Raw genomic sequence first — 22,906 nt, forward strand, 5'->3', positions numbered from 1 at the left:
CATGAGACGAAGTGATATGGAAAGCAATCAAGTTCAGTAAGTGAGGATAGAGGAGAAATGGTATCATACCACAGCAAAATGCCACTAAGTACTTTTGGTCATTTCCACTCGAAAAGAAATTAATCAAGTCAAAGATTTGAAAACTAGAGTTTCGTTGAATCTTGACATGTTTCAACCGAAATTGAATTCAAATTGTCCTGATTCATAGTTTCTGTTAAGAAGCTCAGAGTCCCGTCTACATATGAGTTCATTACGTCAGGTCAAAAAGCTACCAAAAATTGTCGCTAGCTTCCTGAAGCCGTTCACTGGAAACAGCTGTGCATAATAAATTCCTGTCAGACCAATCAATAAGGAACAGGGTCGGGAAAAAATCTTAAACTCACTCTACAGTAGCCAAGCAAAGCCAATCACAGTCAGCGAATCCAGTGAAACTCAGCCCATCGCTGCTGTAGGCAAAAAGCCTTGAAAATTGAAAAACATCCGTTGTTAAGGGCAACTCAAAATTACTGTAGAAAAATGTTCTATTTCCCGCATTTAGAGCCTTCAATGACACTAACGATTTAGAAAATTCATGCATCCAACATAGGCTACTTGATGAGATTCAACGTTTTTGAACTACTGTAGTCAGAGAGCCACGTGACTTTCTCGAAATTCAAGCCTACTACTATTACCATTCCCAGCACTGATAAGGAATAAAATATCAATGCTTACTCGATTCATTTACCCGGCTAACAGACGATCAAGGATTGAATCTTATGATTCAATCCTCTCATACACGTGGCATTATTCATTGCATGCCTGGATTTGAGCAAAAGATGCGCGCAGAAAAAATCTTGTTCTGATGGCTGTTGATCTCAGCAGCTCTTGGAGAGGGATTTTTTGAAGACGCATAGTGCATACACACGTCAGAGCACTATGGACCGGTGCACGAGTTCACTAATTTGATGTTTGAGTGGTGACGAATTCACTTGTTCCCATGGTTACGTAGATAACACGGCCCCGCTAAAACGTCAAATAGTGAACTCGTGCATCGGTCCATACACACGTCAAGCACATACACACGCCAAGAACATGACTATGATATAATTTTCAATATTGGATGTCCATTTATATATATACAGTAAGATAGATAGAAGAAAACCAAGAATTTGAAAATGGTTGCGTTAAAAACGTAAGAAGTTATAGTGACGACTTCCTTCGGAAGGTAAGTAAACCCGTTGGGCAAAAAATCTAGTTAATAAAGATAAAAAAATACTTGGCCCGTCACGCAATATTATTTATGAGATTTGACCCGCTATTCAAAAAGGTTGGGCAAGTCTGGTCTAGAGAAAAGGTTGCATGAATAAAAAATGACCACCCGGATTGATATCATACTCATTTTACTCAAAATCCCCAATTGATCAGACTTTTGTTAGGATCTCTGACATTATTTGCAGGGCAACTGTTCATGAACTATTGAAATAACGTTTTCTTAGCTATAAAAGCCGAAGAAAGCAAATGCAGGAATCGCAATTTATCCAAAGAATCGTTATTATTCTTATTTTACCCAAAACTCCCATTTATCAGTATTTTGATAGGATTTCTCATATTATACTCAGGGAAGCTTATAATGAGCTATGCAATAACACATTCAAAGCGATAACAGTTTAAGGTATGAATTCAGGAATTGAAACTGATCTCACGAATTGGTATCGGTATGCTCATTTTATCTAGACTCCCTATTTTACCAGGCATTGATAGGATTTCTCATATTATGTGCAAGCAAACTTATGATGAACTGTTGCTTTAATGTTTTATAGGCAACAATAGTCGATGGAAGTGAGTACTGGAAAAAAAAGTTATCACAAGGGTTTCCATCATGCTCATTTTGTCCTAATTCTCCATTTTTATCTGGTCCTTGATAGGATTTTCATAATTATATGCAAAGGCATCTCTAATGAGTTATATAAGTAACGTTATCTAAGCAACAACAGTCAAGCAAGTTAGTGCAGTAATTTTGAGTGAGCGAACAGATTGTTAAAATGCTCATTTTACCCACATTCCCTATTTTATTCACATTTGCAAAGCATTTCTCGTGCTATATCCAAGAAAACTGATTATGAGCTAATGAAGGAACGATTTCTAAATGATAACAGTCTAAACAAATAAATGTAGAAATAGAAACTGATCGACGATTTGTTATTATGCTCAATTTTTCCATATTTCTCATTTTTTCCAATTTCATAAAACCAAATGGGGAATATAGGTGAAACAAGCATGATAAAGATTCACACGGTTGACTTACTCCCTTAGACTATTGTCGCCTAGATAATTTTATTTCAATAGCTCAAATTACAGCAGCAATGCTTTTTTCATAAGTTTCGCTCCGCTCCATTTGGCTATTTGGTTCGGTTTAGATCATTCTCTCCTACAGTCTTTTGCTTGCATGTCGACCACGGTGCTGCAAGAGTGGGTGGTTATTGCTTGTGACAACCAGACGTTTGTGCTCATAAGCCTGAATCCTTAACCCATACACACCAACGTAGTCGAACCAGGTGAGTCGGTCACTATAGTCGGCGCTTTGTTTCCATAAATTACCCCTTCCAAAAGAAAGTGGAAACAAAAACATCAAGTCAGGTTGTTGCTTCAAAAAAGGTGCTGAAACGAAGGTGTGGGGTCGCAATCTATTAATACAACTTGACTTGCTTCAAGTTCAAAAGGTGAATGGATGCAAATCTATTTCTAGCATGGCGAATGGCAGTGTATGTAGAGAGGTTTTACATTGATTGCAAAATGAGTTGGGATAAATAGAAGACCTAGTCGAATGGTCAACAAATTACAAGGATTTATTTTTTCTTTATAGGTGGGACAAAAGTTCAGTTTTGACATTTTAAATATTCTACATCTTCTATAACTTCAAATGGATAGTAATCTGGAATAACTTTATCCAAAGAAGATGCAACGCATAAATTCTATCATACAAAGTGAATGCATTATTAATGGATAACGCCTTTGTCGTAATATCTAAGATAGCCATCTAGCGAGTAATTTAAATATTCATTAATTTAATAGATCAAGATTCACTATTGGATGAAATGTTAAGGATAGACTGGGTAGACTTGATCCTCGGGGAGGCTTACATCATCATCATATATTATTCAGTAAAAACGAGAATTAAGTTAATTGTAATTTTCATTATTTTTAAGAGTGTATTTTCCAGAAAAAAATTTCAATTTTTATAACATTTCATTAAAGGTTGTACAAAATTATATTGCATGATTCCAAATTCAATTACCATTCCTTTGATGCAATTGTTAGAAAAGGGTATCAACTATCACCAACCTTTTTAACGCTTTCTATGACATGTTACCGGTGAACTTGTGCAGAAATCCAATCAAAGAGTTACAGCTGCACTTAAAGAAGGAGACCAAGTCTTCCCTTCTGTATCAAACGATACGTTTTACAAAATTTGAAAATCGCTTCTACTCTGTATACCCTTGTGAAATTTCGATGAATTTAAATTCATTACAGTCAACCCAGAAGCACAAACCAAGCACAGTCCAACAAAGAGGGACGTCATCACCAAAATTGCATCATAATCAGATTGGTGGGACCGTGCCAACCATTCGCTTACGGTGCTCAAAACCCCGTTACAGTTGCCGGCCTGGAACCATTACCAGCAAACAAACGGTCCCAATGTGTATGTTCACAACCTAAAACTACCATTGCGGTTCACCACTTACAACTGGTGGCTCCCGGTCCGATTCACGGGAACCATTTCACAAATCGAAACAATTACACTATTCAGCGGAGTATCTCTTCAGGCTTGGCATATTTCAGCGCGCATAGGCATATCCTTGTGTTGATTCAAATACTACGTCCTTAACTTTTTGGAAGTTCTCAATAATAACCGTCTCTTTGATTTCATTCATGAAATATCCAAATTTACATTCGTGATAACAAACTTTTGCTCCACTAAACTTTGGACATCGGATTTGAATGACCCCCAATCTAACTAGAACAGGCCTTTCTGCTGCAAGCCAACCACACTGCAACTACAACAGTGCTGAAACGCACTCTTTGCTAACCACATCCGAGCAATAACATGCCATCACAGCTTTCACGCACTCTGTCATCACGACTGTGCGTGCAGTGAATTTCACTTACCACTACTGTACAGTTTAGCTAATTCCTGGGCCCCTTTGTGCTGTGGTCCCCATCGTGGTCGCTTTGCCAGGCTTTCGCGTCCATCCAGGCATTTTCCGTTTCCATCGATGGCCCCACAATTTACTGCTGTGCTTAGGATTGTGTTCGAGTTGGGGTCATCCTCCAGCATGGAGTTTTCAAGAATTTCTTGATCCGTTTTGACCGGTGTCTGTGGAAGAGAATAACATCATATCAGAACTACTGGGTATGTATATGGTAAACAGCTCAATCATGCATGACAACGCCAAATTTTGGTCCAAAACATGTCTACCCGAGCTACGACAAACAAGGGTAATTTATTAAAATGAACGATTGGTTGTTCGTAACCTAAGAAGCCTAATGGAACTCAAAAACTAATGGCTCCGACTTGACGGTGATACCATGTTATTGACCCCGACTGAAATCCAATCAACTATACGACGTCAGCAATTCGAGCCATTAACTTCAGTTCCATGAATAGTGGAAGCAATGATGACGCATAAAAAGTGACCATAAGCTAGAACTAACACAGTTTAGACAAATTGAAGAAGACTGAATAAAAGAGTTGGTAGTTGAAATCACAAAAATTGTCCTCATAGGTTTTTGATAGCGAAACATATTTGATGTCATCAATCACCATCAATCAAACAATTATTTGTGGATACTTGAATGGAAGCGTTAATGAAACTCAAATCATTCGTTTTGAGAACCTCTACCATGTTCAAAAAATCGTAATTCAAAAGTAAAAATCCTTTCTTCATAAATTGAAAGCTATTGAATAGATTCAGGATCGCGAACCGTAATTCGGGGTCAAATAATTGGATTGCGGTGAATAGCCGTAGCAGCACACACTAAGATATTCAGTAAGACCATTCTGAGGGTCGTGGTTTCGAATACTATATCTCTCCGCTTGAAAATATGCTCGATTTCCCAATGCGTACATTATTTTTTATGTTTTCAACACAATATACATTTGCAAAAATTAATCAATTGAATACACTGATATAGATCCACGAAATACTGATTTTGTGAAAATGAGATTGACAATAAATTAATTTCTAAGGATCGAATGACACAAAGTTGCGAAACTGTGATCAATTGGCTCCCGATTTACGGTACTTTATTATGTTCAGTGGATTACACTCGGTATCTTATACCTATGTAATAATGGTGGGTGAAAACGGGTGCACGACGTTAGGCATAAATACGTTAGGCATAAAGACGTTAGGCATAAGTACGATAGGCATAATGGACGTTTGGCATAACAGATGTTTGGCATAATGGATGTTAGGTATAATGGACGATAGGCATAATTTTCAAAATGAAAATAGAAACCGTTTACTGGAAAAGTGTACTGGCTTTTTTGATATATTTTTTTCCTATCTTTATTAACGTGATTTTTATCCCTGCACGGGTAAAAATGCGGCACTCAAAACAAGGAGAAAAGGTCATGATTTTGGGAGGAACTTGTATTTTCATGTTATGAAAATACACCATGACCAAAAGCCATGAAATCATGAATATTTTTACCGTAACGCCAGCTGTACGTTACGTTTCCAAAGCGTAAATTCAAATCATCAAATCATAAACTATGTATGCTGGAATCATGAATTACATTCATGAAAACATAAACACTTTTCATGGATTTAGATACCTGTCATTTATGATTCCAGTTTTGTTGATGAAAAGTGGAATTTTGAGTCATGAAATCATGAAGCAGGATCATGAAATCATGAACAAACTTCATGAAAACGTACAAACGTCAATTATGATCCCAGTATATTTGTCATAGGTAAACAAATAACATGAAGATGGATTTTGTGCCGGTAGTTTCGAAATAAGCTGTGAGAAGGAGTCAACTTAACGAGTGCCACATCTTTGGCAGGAACGCGAACATCCGGTGGTTAGGTTTGCACGCAAAATGTCATTTCAAACATCAATTGAATTGGCACACTGTCCCTGCGCAGCAAAATACTGGTGGATTGTATTGGTGATGGAAAAATCCTAAACGACTCTGCGGGCGTGGAACGTGGTAAAGATCATGCGGCTGCCGAAGGTTTGTGTGAGCTGCTCTATTGTAAGATGTGGAGAATGCATCACATCCGAACATTTAATCGCCGACGAATTTGTCAAGCAAAACCTTCGTCAATCATTGCCCGGTACTGAATGATCACTGTGATAGCTTGCAAGAACATTTTCGCACATCTAATAACGCCGCCAGTTTAATTGGGTTATCGGGAATGTCATGGATATGATGGTAAAGTTCCGACGAGTATGGTATTCAAATTAACCACTTCCGCAAGCAAAACTTATTTATAATTTCACTGGAAAAAACATTACCGATCGCAAAAGACGTGTTGACTTAAATGAAAAAAGTGACAGTTGGAGTTATGTAACGCCCTGACCACACAAATTATTGATTAATAGCCATGGTTTCATGACTTATAGTCATGATTTTATGAAACATAAAATTTTATGAATTCATGACTTTTTGTTCATGATTCCGGAAACGGATTTTTTTCCGTGTGAGCTGGTTCATCTCGGGACCAACGGATTTACTTCCCTTCCGAAGGAAGTCAAAACTTCGTCATAAATGACTATCTCGGGGATGGGATTTGATCCCAGGTCCTCAGCGTGAGTGGTGTGAGTTCTACCCATAGAGGAAAGCCATGCTGAAGGTATCTTAATTCGGTTCTTAGTCGTTCCAGGATCTTTTCGTTTTCTTCACTTTCTTGGCCATAAAGCATAATGTATCGTGCACAAATGAGAATGCCAAGAATAAGAACGACGCTGTACATGATCAGTTGCTCATCTTTTGGGTTTGGTTTTACACATATAACTGGCAATTTTTTCATCAGAGATTATCCCTTCTTTAAATTGAAGGCTGTTCTTTATAGTTTTGATGTCAACAAAATTATTGGAGTTAGTGCTGCTAATGTCTATATCAGAAAATTTCCGTTCTTCTATAAATAAGCTGTTCTTTCGAGACAATAATGTCATGCTTTAAATATTTCCATCATACATTTTCCCTTCTTTGAATCATAGGCTTTTCTTTATACTTATACGGTTAATTAAATGGTTGGAGGAAAAAACTGTTTGAAAAGGCACCTTCTTCCAATATATGTTGTTATTTGTATTTTTATTTTTGTAATAGTTTTTGGAATTGCAGATGTAAATATTTCTATCCGAAATTTTCGTTTCGGCTTGCTGTTGATTGATTATGATTAACACTGGGTAATCAAATAAGTTGTAGGAGCTCTATGCAATTACATTGAGAATATCACTTTGCTCCTAAATGCACGCCATGTTTTATGTTGGATACTGTGTTATGTTGAATTTGAACTTGTCTTTTGCAATTAAAATAAATATTTAATCAAATTTTACTTTACAAACTTGACGAATTTCGAGGAAATTGATTGAAAATCATCGAAAATTGTTTGCATAAGTAGCAAAGGAACCACCAATGCCAAGAAGATAGTTGTCATACTACCAGAAAATTATTGCTGAAGATTATGTCACCTATCATAACATAAATTCTTGACTTGCCTCTCGATTATAGTCTTCAAGGTACTCATGCACTATAAGTAATTATATTTATATGGAAGATTTCCCTTCTTTAGAATTAACTCAATTATGTAAGAAAAATATATAACAAAAAATGTCATATACTCATTAAAATTAACATCTTTAGAAATAAATAACACTTTGATTGCACATCGCAAATTTAAATTGATACTTACAAAAATGGATTGAGTTGGACTTAAGAATTATAACAATAACAATGACAACCAATGTTCCTCCATATCTGTCATTCGGTTCATGGTCACATTTCATAGCACCGAAAAAAGTCATTTAATACCAGCCAATCAATCCTCCCTTTCATAACGCTTCTTGTATGAACATCGCACTTTTTTATGAGCTGTCACAACTTAAGGACAGATACCCACCCCCATCAGCGTAATTGAATTTGTAAATGGGCCCGAAAATGTTTCGATATAAGACGAGCTTCAAATGACACACGCGCATTATGCCTGATGTATATTATGCCTAACATCCATTATGCCTGATGTCTTTATGCCTAACGTCCATTATGCCTAACATCTTTATGCCTAACGTCCTTATGCCTAACGTCTTTATGCCTAATGGGGTATACTCGTAAAATTAGGCAAATCCTACAACTGAATCTATGGCGCCACCGTAGTTATACAAAAATACTCACTTTACGATACTCCAGAGATCCTTGAAGATCCATAAATCCATAAATTAGTATGACCTGAGTTCAAATTTTCTATCAAGTCCCTTTTGGGTCTAAAATAAATAGGGGGAGATCCCCCAGTGCCGGACAGCACCCACTACCGGACGAAGTCGAAACATTGAGAAATCATGGTCCAATCAAGATGGTGTATTACTAGAAAAGAAAGCTCTTATGTAGACTAATGTTTGCGTAGAATAACACATCCTTGAAATATGCATGCCTTCTTAAAAATTAGAAAAGTTTGAAAATCTTTAAAAAATTCACGTATCCCCTTAATTTTGAGCCTATTTAGTAATTATTTTGAATATTAAAAAATACTTTGGATCCCGCAAGCATGATCGAACATCATCCTTGTTTGATAGTATGAATGTATTTTGTACCATAATTGAACTAAATGTGGACAAATTACAATTTTGGTTAAGCACCTCCTGTCCCTCAGTTTCGGACAGCTTGATTTGTTATATGATATCTTTGTAATTATTGCATCAGTGTCTCAAAATACTTTCATTTTTCATGGGTTCCGTCGATCATGATATCAAACAAGCAATAAAATTAAGAAGGATGAACATTCAGAACAACATCGTAAAATGTGCTATTTTTCATCATATATGAAAGAGGTTTTTGAAAGGCATCTTGCAAACTAAAAATAACTCAAATTATTCTTGTAAATGTTGCAAATGCATTGAATTGGTAATGATAAACTATTCCTATAGTGTACACATTCAATGATGTTCAAATTTACAGAATTCGAGGCATTTCCAGATCGTGTCCGGTATTGGGTGCCACCTTTCAAGATCGATCAATTTGGTACTACATCATCAAAATGCAATGTCAAAATTCATATTTATATTTTCAAATTTATTTTTGTACACTATGAAAATGATAATATTTATCATAAATGGGTAACACGAGCCCATAAAATCAATAATTTTCGAATTATGAATTTAGTGGCTTAAGTGTCCGGTACTGGGCGATCTCCCCCTATATGTAATGCGTCCATTAATCAAGATACACAAATAATTTGTGACGAATAAGGCTCGTAAAACTCAATGACCCGTAACTTTTTATAAATTCAATTTTCAACTGTGAAGCCTAGAAATCTCCCAATGATCCTGGATTGATATCAGTTCGTGATATAATCATCTAGAACACCTTATTTGAAAATCGTTGGAATTTTGAGAGGATATTTGTGCCAACAATTTGGTCAGTTTTGTAGCTGTCCACAAGCAATATGAAATGCCATTTTGATAAGGCGCACTTAGCTGCTCTCGGCTAATTAAGGGTTTAACCCCACCGATGCCCCAAATTTTACCTCGGGTTTTTTCCTTCTTTTTATTAAAGGCTTTTCTTTAGAGTTCAGCTGCAGTAGTGTCTAATTTAAGTTTATTATTTTCCTTCTTTCAAACATTCTCCATTACACCACGATTCGAGTTTGACAAAACTCAGGTCATTTTGACAGATCTCTCACGCCTATGTACAATTTTTGACAGATTGACCTGAGAATTGTCAAACTTAGTGAAGTTATGTTTTTTGGTTTATTGAAGAATTGTCTATTCTTTGGAGCCTTACGTTCACAATGATGGTCGGAGTATTGGTTGCTCCCTTTCCTACGAAATATTTTCCCATGACAAAGGTGCTTCCCAGAATTTTGATGATACTCATGAGTCATACACCGCTGTTTATAATGATATGCCCACCCATGTAATACTAATACTAACAATACTAATTTTAAATGAACATTATTTCATTTCAATTAGTATTATTGATATAATGGATTAGAGGCACGTCCACGATCGAAACCAACGTTTTCAATAGGACAAACGTTTTCAAATATTTTGAGCACAGTGAAGCTACGAAAATTTTAATCCTATGGAATCCAAGGCCGGAGATTTAAAGTTACTGTAGATGAGGGGATTAAACGCAAAGAGGTGTAATGACATTTTGGTTTTGCATGGCGTTGAGAAAACTGTAATGTTTCAATATTTTCTGATTGGTTTTTCCGCTCAACAGAAAAAATAACATGATTTTTAGAAGACTGGCTTATTTATTTGAATTCCATACAATTTGTGTAGAATGAAAATTTGCAGAAAACACCCCTTTGCTTATAACCCTCTCATTTTCATGCCAGTTGTTATACCACAAGAAAGTTTTTCCTAATTGGAGCCAGGAGATAAGAGTTTGACATTTCATAGCCTCAGAGCAGAGAGTAGGGTGTAGATCTACTTGGGCACTTCTACGATTCACTATGGTATAGAGTTTTTGTTTTCGGTCAAATTATCTGAAATTCTTTGCATTAAGAAGCGCTTCAAAACTATGCATATTGTGGCCAAATATGAGCTCAGCAGCTTTTAAAACACTCTCTACTGCCGAAGTTAACCAAAAGAATAGAATCCGGCTTATTAGAACTTTTTTTCGAGAGTTCCTCATGACATAACAAGAAGTATAACTTGGTGTTATTTCATGATTTTCCTTTGAAATTTCATCTCAAAATTATTCAGGTATTTGTCCAAATATTCAGATATGACTACGGAAATTTCGGAATTTTCCTTCTCAATTTGCCGTTTTTGAAATAAAATAAATGGGTGGTAAATGACTGGCGTACCATTGGTACTTTGCGTACCTGCTGGTATAAAATTTACTCCATTTATGGTCTCTAGCCTCTTGTTCAGTAAATCCTATCCCTACGCCTGCGGAACGAGTAGCTGTAGGGAAGATCGGGTAACCAACCCGTTTGGGACCTTGGTCGTATGCTGACAGGGAAGGGGGGCTCCTCTCTTCTGAGGGTGTAGCTTATCAGAGCGTCTGTTCTCCATGTTAGGGGCGGCTCAAAACAGCATCTGTTCTCCATGTTAGGGGCGGCTCAAAACAGCATCTGTTCTCCATGTTAGGAGCGGCTGATCATCGTCCTAGTGCCATCGTGGGACTCTAAACAGTGCTGTGCACGATGGTCCTCCGGCGAGACAGGGGGTTGGTGCAGGCCTTACAAGCCAGCCGTAAAAATCGTCAGTACAGGAAACATACAATATAAAATCGCACCGGAACAATCGGAATAGACCCAGGCATCGAAAACGGAAGGTGAATTCACGTTTCCTCACCTCGGAAAATGTATTGTGCTGAGTGACACGTTCGTCGTTTTCGGTACTCGCGTGAGAACTTCTGGGCCGTCTTACTCGAGGGCAATCGGAATTAGAGGCCTCAATTACCCACTATGTCATTCATTGGTACCGAACTTGTTGGTTCCTCGTGTCGCTATTGGGCCCAAATAAAAACCCACGTCAACGTGGGCTTTTCACCTGGTCGTCGTGTCCGATTAGACCACCGATTTGCATTTACAATTCAATATATTACCTGATAAGATGGCCAAACTTTGAGCAATTTATCGGTTTGGTTTCTAATTGGTACGTGGGCATCACCTTTCTAACGATCTCTTCCAGCTTGGGCTCCACTTGGGAAACCACAAGATGTAGCGCACAATTACATTGTGCGTCTATACTTTTGCTCCTAATTCGCATTATTTTCACAGTTTTTCTTGAGGATTACATATGGCATGAAAATACTATTATTCACTTTTTATAAACTCTAACTTTATAAGCTATTTCATACATTAATTCACAATCATAGTTCTTAACCAAATATTGAAATTTTCCTACTTCATTTAAATTTTCCTGTACACGAAAAATTATAGGTGATCATATAATTATGAAGAGCATTTCGAAGGAAGATTTCTCTACCTTCATTTCTCCACTAATTTGCCCTGATGATCCATTTGGTCTAACGCACTACGGCCTAACGTACCTCGGCGTTATGTCGCAGCATTCTCCATTTAGACAATGGAAATTAGAAGTGTGGTTAGGCTTACCAGATGGTATCCTTTGGGAGGACATGTCCTCCTCTTTGATCATGTGTCCTCCCGTCCTCCCTTAGACTGAAAATGTCCTCCTTTTTCAAAGTGAGCAAATATAATATTTGATAGCCATTCACATCTTTTCCTTCTGTATTGGTTCATTTTTTTAATATTTCTGTCTTGAATAAACTTTGTTGAAGATGCAATTTGAAAAGTGTATTTCAAGTTATTAAACTCTTCTATTATTCAAATCGCTGTTGTTCTTATTCAAAGGCGAGATGTTTTCAGTTTTTTATTTTGTTTCTATTTTTGTAAGATTACACTACTTTTGCATTGTTTTCGGAGTATTGTTGATATGCTTATACTTTATAACCTCGAACTCAAGCACACCTGATATGGTTACCCTTAATGTAAGGTACCGTGGGGTAAGTGGATACAGAAAAATCAAAAGTTAACTTCATTGTTATGTACAGCTAACGTGAATAATGCAATTCAAACTTTTTTCTGTGGATAACAAATGAGGGACTAATATTCTTCAAATCGTCATTTATTTCGATTTTTCTGATTGTTATGTATGCAGTACGAGGGACTTGAAAATTTGCGCCAAATGATCCTCTTGCCCCACCATGGTGGGGTAAGTGGATCACCAATAACAAACTTTTGTTCTCAAAACAAATGTGGTGTAATTATGTATAGTACGAATGGTATTACTATTGATCTTGTAATTAGTGCTAGTAATGGTACATTTTAATACTTTGAAATTAAAAAAGTATCTTTATTTAATCAAGTTATATGTATATACATATATTATACATTGATTCCCACTAATTCGAACAAAAAATATATTGTAGCTAGAATAATTTGAAGAAATTTCATCCATTTATTATTCCTAACGATGTTTTATAAAAACACTTGTTGTTTAAAAATATTAGTAACATTTACTTTTGAATAACAAACTGAAATCCTTTTATTCTATTTATGAATAAATTTGTATCATCTGTCTAGAAAATTTTTTATATAAGGTCAAATAAGGTACGATTATATGCTTTCAATTGTAAAATTTGTATATTTCGCTCTTCTACAACTCAGTTTAGATAAACCACGAAAAATTTCGTGTAAATTTTAAAATTATTATTTTTATATACCAGAAAGGTTAAAAAAAACTTTTAGGTGGATTATTTCAAATTTTCTTTGGACAATTTGACAAATTTAAGTTGGGAATGAATTAAGTTAAGGGAAAACAATATTTGCAGATACTAAAACTTTTTAAAATTATCGGAAGCAGTCTGCCAATAAATAATAATAATACTTGATCCACTTACCTCACCCCATTGAAAAGTAGGGGTAAGTGTACCATGTAGAATATATCTGTATTTATTTATAAAAATCACATATGTTTCATTGTGATCCATTCAAATAGATCAGAAATGCTCACCACGTGTCGAAAAAAAATAATAGAATTTGATTTTAGACAGAGATACAATGGATTTTTGATTGATGGAAAACAATTTTCAAATTAATTACTTTTTGCAGCTAACAAGTTTGCTTGTGTTAGTGTACGTGCAGTACTAGTTTTGCAATAGTATCAGTGTGGGCGTAAGAATATAACCTCAAACGAAGCAATGGTGTGAAAACATTCAACATATTCAAGTATTAATGCTTAATATTGACGAATGATCCACTTACCCCACTGATACACTTCCCCCACTGTACCTTATCGTTATCCAGAATGTTAAAACCCCAAGAATACTCTTATCCTGAATTTCAGTAAAAAAAAATATAGGTAGTGAATTATTTGGGGTTAAAGTCAATTCCGGAATCAGTTGGGTGCGATAATAACTGATTGTATACGGGTTGCTAGCATTTGAGATATTTCAGAAGAATCAATGGCATCTGCGTCAGCTTACTAAACAGAAGGCCATAATTTCAATCCAATGACCATATTTTACAGAAAAAAAACGTTTATGAAACCTGTTGCAAGGACGTAGCCAGAGCATTTCTCAATTTTGTAAAAAAATAATCAATGTCCTCCTTTTCCAAAGCCAATCACACTAAATGTCCTCCTTTCTTAAATTTTCATCTGGTAAGCCTACGTGTGGTCCACTCAAACGTGTTAATGTCCTTTAAAAAATAATATTTTCATTATAAGTCACCAAACCAATACAAACACCTTTTAACGCGCTAGTGAAAAATGATCACAATTTTGAGCGACAGTAGATCGTTCTCGACTCAAAAATCCCAGCAATGTGACAAAAATGAGTCCACGACGTTCTGTCTTTCAATAATAGTCTATCACAATCACACAATGAAGCAAATTTTTTTATACATTCTATGTCGTAACAAAACCAGCTAGTAAATGCTAAAGATTGCGTGGAATATTTATAGTCTCGCTTGTTGAATCCAATGCGAAATTAAATCCTATTAAATTCATTGAAGTCCCACAATTTGCTTAACCTCATCAACTTCAGCTCCTTCTAGACAATGCATTGTTTCATTGGCAAGAACAAAAGCTTGGGGAAACCCTCTCCTGCCTAACGTCAACTCACCTTCAGATACGTAGTGGAGATCTTAATCGTTGTTGACGTGGGCGAAAGGCCACCAGTTGCACCGTTTCCGGTCATGATGGTAAGCTGATGATGGTGCTCTGCAGCACAACTCACCATCTTTTCCGTCCGTCGAGAGCACGGGGGAAGCGATATTAAATCCATATTATCGTGCCATGTACTGGAACAGGGACCTTACGTCGGTGGACGTTTAAAAGCTTCCTCCACGTTGCGTTGCCTTCGTTGTGCTCGGTACTCTTTGTGCACTATTTACGGTTTCTTGTTGCTCACGGTAGAACGTCTTTGTGCCTTTGTTGGACCTGGTGGTTTGATCTTGTTCTTGAAGTAACCTTGCAAGCACAAAACATCACTATACTGATTTGCGATTAGACGCAGGTAAATTATTTCTACTTTATTGGGCTTTGTTGTTTCACCTCACTAAACACTTAATTTAAGCACTGCAATATAAGTCTACATTGACTAGAGGTGTCCATATATTTTACTGACACCAGTTATGCACAGTTTTCCTACATTATCACAGTTCATTTGTTTCCGGTAGCATTCCTTAAGGGCGAAGTCTCTTTTGTATCGAAAAGAAATTTCTGTTCTACTGCCACTGATCTGTAACAAAAAATGCAACAAAAATACAACCTATCAATACATTGTCAACAGTTATCGTTACCTAAACGATTTTGAAGAGATTTAATTTCAATTGAAATTCAAGTGCCCCAATCACATACATATATTGGATTCCCATGTAACAGCTCCCATGATAAAAAAATAAATGAACTCAGTGTCACTTTCTCATTTCATACTCCCAGAGAGATTAATGTAATTATCCTTTATGACACTCACTCCGTGACGCCAATTAGCTCATTTTCATAGTTATTTTTCACTTCCACTCTATTAGCGATAATTAGGTTTTCAACTCCCCAAACAATGTGCCGACAACGTCCAACCCACGAACTATGCGCGAATTCCGGAAGGTCTACTCGGCCCGACGATAAAGTACAAAATGTGACTAGGTACATGTGTATCATCACACCGACAAAACGACAAACTGGTTGGTAGTTATGCTAGATGTAAAGAACTACTGTTTGAGACGGTACACCAATTACATTGTGTACGGCACAAAACGATTGTGGCACATTTTGTGGAGAGGATGGCCTGCTATTTTGAATATTTCATTAGCTGACACACGTGGAATTCTCTCATAGGACTTTGCCACCGGACTCGGAACTGCTTTTGAATCTGGAACCGGATATGTATGGCGACCGTGGAGGTATGTGATGAATCCACACCTACACAGATGCCAAGCTTCCCAACGCTTAAAATCCTCTTATGAATATTTAACAAACTTATCGCCTGTTCGGTTGAACACCTTTTCATTATTTTTTCCACGAGAAAGACTACTCGCATTAACTGTGCTCTGGTTGGTAGGACAAATTGGGTGATTTATGACCTAGCAGTTTTCAATCAAAAATTTCAAAGAGTATATGCCATGTTATGTTGAGTTGAATCATTACTCAACTCAGATCGAAAACATGAATATTCAATACATGGTGGGTCATCTTACCAAGAAACTAGACATTTTCGACTTTTATTTGACGTTGTTCCAATTACATGTCTCAAATCATAAACACGAAAGATTAAAAAGCTTACTAATCGAACCAAAACCCCAATTTCTGTCTCTGTTCAGAATAAATAACTGTAATAAACCATCATTTCCCAACCAAACATCCCTCCTCCGTACAAACATCAATCTCTCACAACATGCCATGGCACTCAATTTTCCATAATCCTGCGTGACTGCAGGCCAACACGAACATGTATCCGATTCCATTAGCCCCAAGCCGTCTGCACCTCACAGTAAATTAACGGGTCACCCGTCAAAAAGGCAATATCGATTCTAGGTAGGATACTCCATGTTTACAGTTTGGCTGACTTATGTCAATTTTTTACCATAACCCCCAAATTGATTTGTAAACTACAGTACAGCTGATACTGCTGATTATGCACTATCGTATATGATTTTGTGTTAACTGCTAAGATTTCTCCAAGAATTCAATCAGGAGTTCCTTCTAAAATTCATCCATGGGTTTATCCAAGTATTTCTTCAAACAATTTTGGTTAATATCTTAAGAAATTTTGTGAGGAATTTTTCTGCATCTGATACCTTAAGGAATTATTTCATACGTCGGGATTCTTCTAGAGTTTTCCAGGAAATTCTTTTAGTTTGTTTCAAAGAGATTAACCCAAAAATGTGACTCCTTTTAATGTATTCGAATCCTCTGAGCAGATTCTCAATAGAGAAACTGAAAAGTAGATTGGAGTACCTTGTACCTTTTAACTCCGCCCTAAATGCTTATCTTTGACATATACGCGTATTTCGACTACCCATCAATTTTCACGTCTAAAAACAGCAAATATCCATAACTTTTGAAGTTAATGTTACTTAATTGAATGCATCCGAAGCACCAGTGCGTTTATAACATTTGTTCTGAATTTAGCTTGAAACTCTTGCTCCACTTTACTCTATGCAAACTGCGAAACTGTGAACTGTGAAATATAATTCATATATATGAGTATGCTTTGTAAAACACAGGGGTAAAAGTAGTAGTTAGGTTTCAAAAGTTCAAAATCTGACTTAAGTCCGTCAATAAAGTAAAAACCGAGGTTCAGAGTGAAATTTGTAGAATTTTGGAATACGATGTTTCGATAATGTAAGTTCGTTTACTATTGGGAGATAGGGTTGTTTGAATAGTTTTTCAAGAATTCTTGGTTTATGAACTAAAATTACCTACAGATGGACTTACATGCTTTCTCGAGTGAACGTTTCATCACTTCATCGCGCCTTGGTTAACAAAAAAGAATACGTCATGCTAGCCCAGCAGAGCTGCATCACGCGAAAATTTAATATTCTCAACCACATCCTCGACGCCAGTCGCCTGATATATAGGATTTTGGCACGAAAGCAAGCATGCCTCCAAGAGGATGGGCGCTTCTTTGGAAAGGATGACGTCACACTACGGAACCATGAACGGGAAAATAAAATCCGGCAACCAACAAAGCAGCGTCCCAACACATATGACAAATTCAACCAAGTCATCAAATGTAGGGGAACATGGCCCAATACGCACTGATGGGGTAAAATGGCCCGACTTATTCAATCACTTCTAGAAGCAAACGATGTCAAAATATGTTTACCTAAGAGTTTCCACTATTAGATATATTGCGAAAAAACGACGCAAATCCTTAAAGTGGCATTTTGAACCATTCTACCCTACGTTATATCGCGTTCATTACTTCAGTTAGCATCACTATTTACTATGTATTTACATTGGCTGATGACGCCATTATATACTAGTGGCGCGTGATGGAAATTCGCTCTTTTGCCGGCACAACTTTTTTAACATTAGGTACTCTTAATACTTCTTCATACAAAAATCTCATAAGGACTGTTCATTTTATAAAGTGGACACCTTGTTTATGCTATATCTTTTTTATTTATTGATGAAATCGTAAACGGTTTTCTGTGTATCGTTCAACTATTATTCTACAATGTTAGGAAAATACAGAAACTTACAAAATGCTTTCGGTTGAAGAACTAAATAGTTTATGCAAAAACTCATAAGAAAAAGTGTTCGTCAAGTTTAAGCATTATTTTTCGCATGAAAAAAATCCTAAATTTAATGAACAAATTGTATGTTGGTATCCTTTACTATTCAACTTAAGGTAGAGCTTTTAAAAACATCAATAATATTCCATCAGTTCCTGACGCTGAGTCACTTTAGTGATCTATTCCTTATGGTCAAATTTGCTGATACACCATCTTTTTACTACCAGCAAAAAAGTAAAGTAATAAGCGTGTTCAAAACTGGTTTAGATTACTAAAGAAACTATATATGTATAAAAAAAAGCAAAATCTTGAGTTTTAACCGCATTCTTGGGTACCAAATTTACTCTTTATGGTCGTTTTATTGAAAAATCCCATACTTTTAAAATTATATACGCATGTTTATCGATCTAGAGCAAACTGTAAGCGTTTTTCTCAAAATATTTTGATAGGTAGTCTCAGAATAACACATTCTGAAAATAATACATGCAAAATAAATTTGGTTTAATTCAAGCAGTGTTCCCAATCTTGATGACTGATGATTGTGCTTTGAGTGGTCTTCTGAAAATAAATTATTTGTTTTTCTATTGTGCTTAAAATATGACGTGGGGACTAAATCAGCAACTCTATGAAGGCGTAAGTTATTTTTATCATAAATACTATATTATTACTTCCGTCTGGACGTACTTTAAACCTTAAAATTCTACTCATATCAATTCCATTTAAATTTAAGATATTTTGCTTTAAAAAATATTGATAAAAAATGATTTTATGATATCTGCAAAATTGCTTCTCCAAAAATAACTTGATATTTTTTAGCAAGCTTCCAATTGATGATGCTTTCTAAGTACAACCATTTTTTGAAAATAAAAAATAGAAATTGTCGAATTTTCCTGCCGATTTTTAATAATGCTTGATTTTGATAACCTCCAAAAATCGACCGTTCTAAACGTTGTGCCTTATTAGTGTGAAATCATATTATTTTGGTAACTTTTTTATTACCACAGCATTGTACAATATTAGTCGAACGATGTACAGAAAACCAATTTCGATTTCATTGATAAATTAAAAAGATATTGCATGTCCAAAATGTCCACTTTATAAAATGAACAGTCCTTATAAAATGAACGGAAAAAGCTGCTGAAATCGTTCTGTTCGATGTTGGGCTGTTAACACCACGAATCAATTCAATTCTTATTTCATATCGATTTTCAAAAGTTGCTTTTCGTTGTTTATCAAACAATATCACGGATGAACTAATTTAACAATGCTCAACTTTCTCTAATGTCGATTGAAAAACTTTTGCCGAAATATTATCGTTGTTCTCTGCTTCCGTTTGACAACCCCCGCCAAAAATTCCAACATTCCAGCTATTCGTTATTCATCTTCTGTTCTCCATTCCACAGGCACTCTTTGTTGTTGAATTAAATAGGTCACTGTTCAATACTACTCTCGAGTATAGGACGACACGATGTACCGAAATAGACCGACCACTTCTCATTCACACACCGACCGGCACCGTTCCACATTGTTGAATTTCCTCAATACTTCTCAAGCATTATCAGCTGCTCACAGCCCGCGCTAATACCCATTCACCTTCACTCGGTTCCCGTCTTCGGCGGCACACGCAAACCTAGCATTAACAAACTTTCTATCCGTCCTGATGGAGCCGTCGTTATCGTTGTCGTCGTTGCTGATGAAGTGTATCCTTGCAGGCAGCTCTCCAGCGAGCGCGATCAGACTTCCTTCACCAGCAAGGACCGTACCGCGAATGAGGAGACGTTTCGTGCCTTACGGACACCAGCAGAAACCACCCATCGAAGCTCTACCTTACAGCCCGCCAGACCCCAACCCTGGCCCTGTGAATCACGTCCATATCGATTCCGACCAAGTGTCACCTCTCTCGCTGTTGCTTTTCCGCTTCGGGGCTGGAGTTTGGTCCTGTTGCCGTGGACCGTTCGCATTACTTTCTACTTCTTTTTCTTTGCATTACGTCCCCACTGGGTACAGAGCCCAAATCTTTTGAATTAGTAGGCTTCAATGAGCGCTTCCACAGTTATTGACTAAGAGCTTTCTTCGCCAAAGTTGCAATTCATTCGTCCAGGAAAGTCAAGGTAATTTCTATTAATATAAACATCCTAAACCGACCGGGAGTCGAACCTAGACACCTTCAGCATGGCTTTGTTTTGTGGCCGCAGACGTTACCAGTAGACTAAGGCAGGCCCCTTAACTTCACCATAGTTAGTCCTTTTTACGTCAGTCAGTACATACACAAGCAAAAGGGGGCAAATCCCCAACAGTGAACCAGGAGCTTCCACGAACTGGACCTGTGGGGGTATTGGGACTCACTCACCGCAGACTCAGAACGCAACACTGGGTCCGGCGACGATCGACAAAGCAAAACGATGAAAAGATTAATAATTCAGTGATAGATTTTTTTATTGTCTCTCACCAAACCAGAGCTAAGCCATGCCGCGGCGCTAAAGGGTTTTCCTTCTTCTTCTTGGCATTATGTCCCCAATGGGGCAGAGCCTTTATCTCAGCTTAGTGCTCTAGAGGTACACTTCCACTTATTAATTGAGAGATCTGTGTCATTTTTTTCATTTACGGATTCGTATATCATGTGGCTGGTACGACGATACTCTATGCCCAGGGAAGTCGAGAAAATTCTTTTTACGAAAAGATTCTGACAAAGAACTGAACTCACACACATTAACCACTAGGCCCCAAAGTTTTTTCAAGCTGATATAAAATGACTGTGAGACACAAAAAGTTGAAAGTAGAGTTCTAACTAGAACCTATAAATGTTGAACTAAAGCAACCTGACGACCCGCTTTGCACGGGTCGATCTCACAATTTGTCAAAAACTTGTTCACCTCCAGTTTTCCTTAGATTCTGCAATAATTAAATCGAGGAATCTATGAGAATGTTCTTAAAGATTCTGTAGAGCTTTTGTAATAGTAATTTTTGTGTATTCTTCATCTTCTTCTTCTTCTTTCTGGCGTTACGTCCCCACTGGGACAGAGCCTGCTTCTCAGCTGTTATTATGAGCACTTCCACAGTTATTAACTGAGAGCTTACTATGCCAATGACCATTTTTGCATGTGTATATCGTGTGGCAGGTACGAAGATACTCTATGCCCTGGGAAGTCGAGAAAATTTCCAACCCGAAAAGATCCTCGACCGGTGGGATTCGAACCCACGACCCTCAGCTTGGTCATGCTGAATAGCTGCGCGTTACGGCTATCTGGGCCCTCTGGGTGTATTCTTCATGAAAGCAGTTAATATAGCGAAATTGAAAAAGTCATCAAACTGGAATTTTAACTTTTAATTAAAAAAGCGATTCTGTGGACATCTTTACTGACTTACTATAAGAAGGAGCAAGATGTAGCAGTTTTACGAACTTATGAAAAAAATACTAAAATTGATAATAATCACGCTTTATATGTATCGTTCGTTCTCGAAACTTGATGATAGTTCGATTGCAAACAATATTTTCTAACATACATGTCTCAATACATTTCATCCGTCCCAAATGGTTGTGAGAATTGGTAAAAAAAACAGTTAAAGTGAGCACTCTTATGGTTTGATCAAAAAGCATTGAACCACATAAATCAAATATGATTTGCCCAGAACATCAACACGTCAACCTTAATCGTAAGCGCAAATAGTCACCGCTAGTACTACTTTGCACCTGCTGTATATAACTTAGATTGTTGAATTTTCAGCTTTATAGGTATTCCACTAAGAAGCTCGAAGATTTATTGTCACATATGTTCACTTGATGTCAAACGCAAATAAAATGTGCTCACCACTGCAGCCTGAGTATGAAATTAATCCCCTTCACTAGCACCTTTTTACCACAAAAGATATATTCAAATCACGATAACTTTTTTTTGTTTCTCGATATTTTTGCACTATTTCTACACACATTTTCAAAAAACTTTTCTAGTTTTAGAATCAGTGTCGATATTGATCGTAAGACATCTTGATCCGATGATATTACTAAATTCCTTGAGGACCTACACGTAACCATAACCATTTCTCAGGCTATACAAATTTTATCGTATTCAGATATTCATACTTCGAAACAGCCGGCTTTGGTGCAGCCGGCTTTGAATAATGAGCATCTAGGTTTGTGGTACCACGCTGGCCAAATAAAAATCTTGAAAACTTCAAAAAACATCATACCGTAATTTTCCGAAATCTCCAAGAATTCTTAAGGGTGCAGGATCCGTCATTGATTTCGGAATTTTCAAAAGCAGTTTTTTCGTTCAAAATCAAGAAAATTTACTGGAAAATTTGTTCACTGTATTCTATTCTCCAACCGAAACATAGTGAACATATTTTCATCGAATAATTTTTAGTTTTGAACAGAAAAACTGCTTTTGAAGTTTTGATGTTGACGGTGATTACGATAACGTTAACCTTATGGATGATTTTTTCAGAGTAGCTCCTTACTACCTGTCTTGTTTTATAAATTG

General features: G+C 36.7%; 1 protein-coding gene across 7 annotated transcripts in view; it reads right to left on the minus strand.

The window, feature by feature from the left end:
* The window catches only part of LOC110677009 (transmembrane protein 189-like), a 40,261-nt gene that overhangs the window by 10,885 nt on the left and 6,470 nt on the right, over nt 1-22,906 (minus strand). For 3 of the 7 annotated variants that reach the window (XM_021847335.1, XM_021847336.1, XM_021847337.1), the window contains exons 2-3: nt 14,810-15,427; nt 4,147-4,354 (exon numbers count right to left, since the gene is read on the minus strand). In XM_021847335.1, the coding sequence (XP_021703027.1) occupies nt 4,147-4,354; nt 14,810-14,971 (370 nt within the window). In that variant the 5' untranslated portion in view covers nt 14,972-15,427. The other 4 variants (XM_021847338.1, XM_021847332.1, XM_021847333.1 and 1 more) reach the window with 4 other exon arrangements.

The sequence above is a fragment of the Aedes aegypti genome, chromosome 2 (genome assembly GCF_002204515.2).
Source record: "Aedes aegypti strain LVP_AGWG chromosome 2, AaegL5.0 Primary Assembly, whole genome shotgun sequence".
Taxonomy (NCBI): Eukaryota; Metazoa; Arthropoda; class Insecta; order Diptera; family Culicidae; genus Aedes; species Aedes aegypti.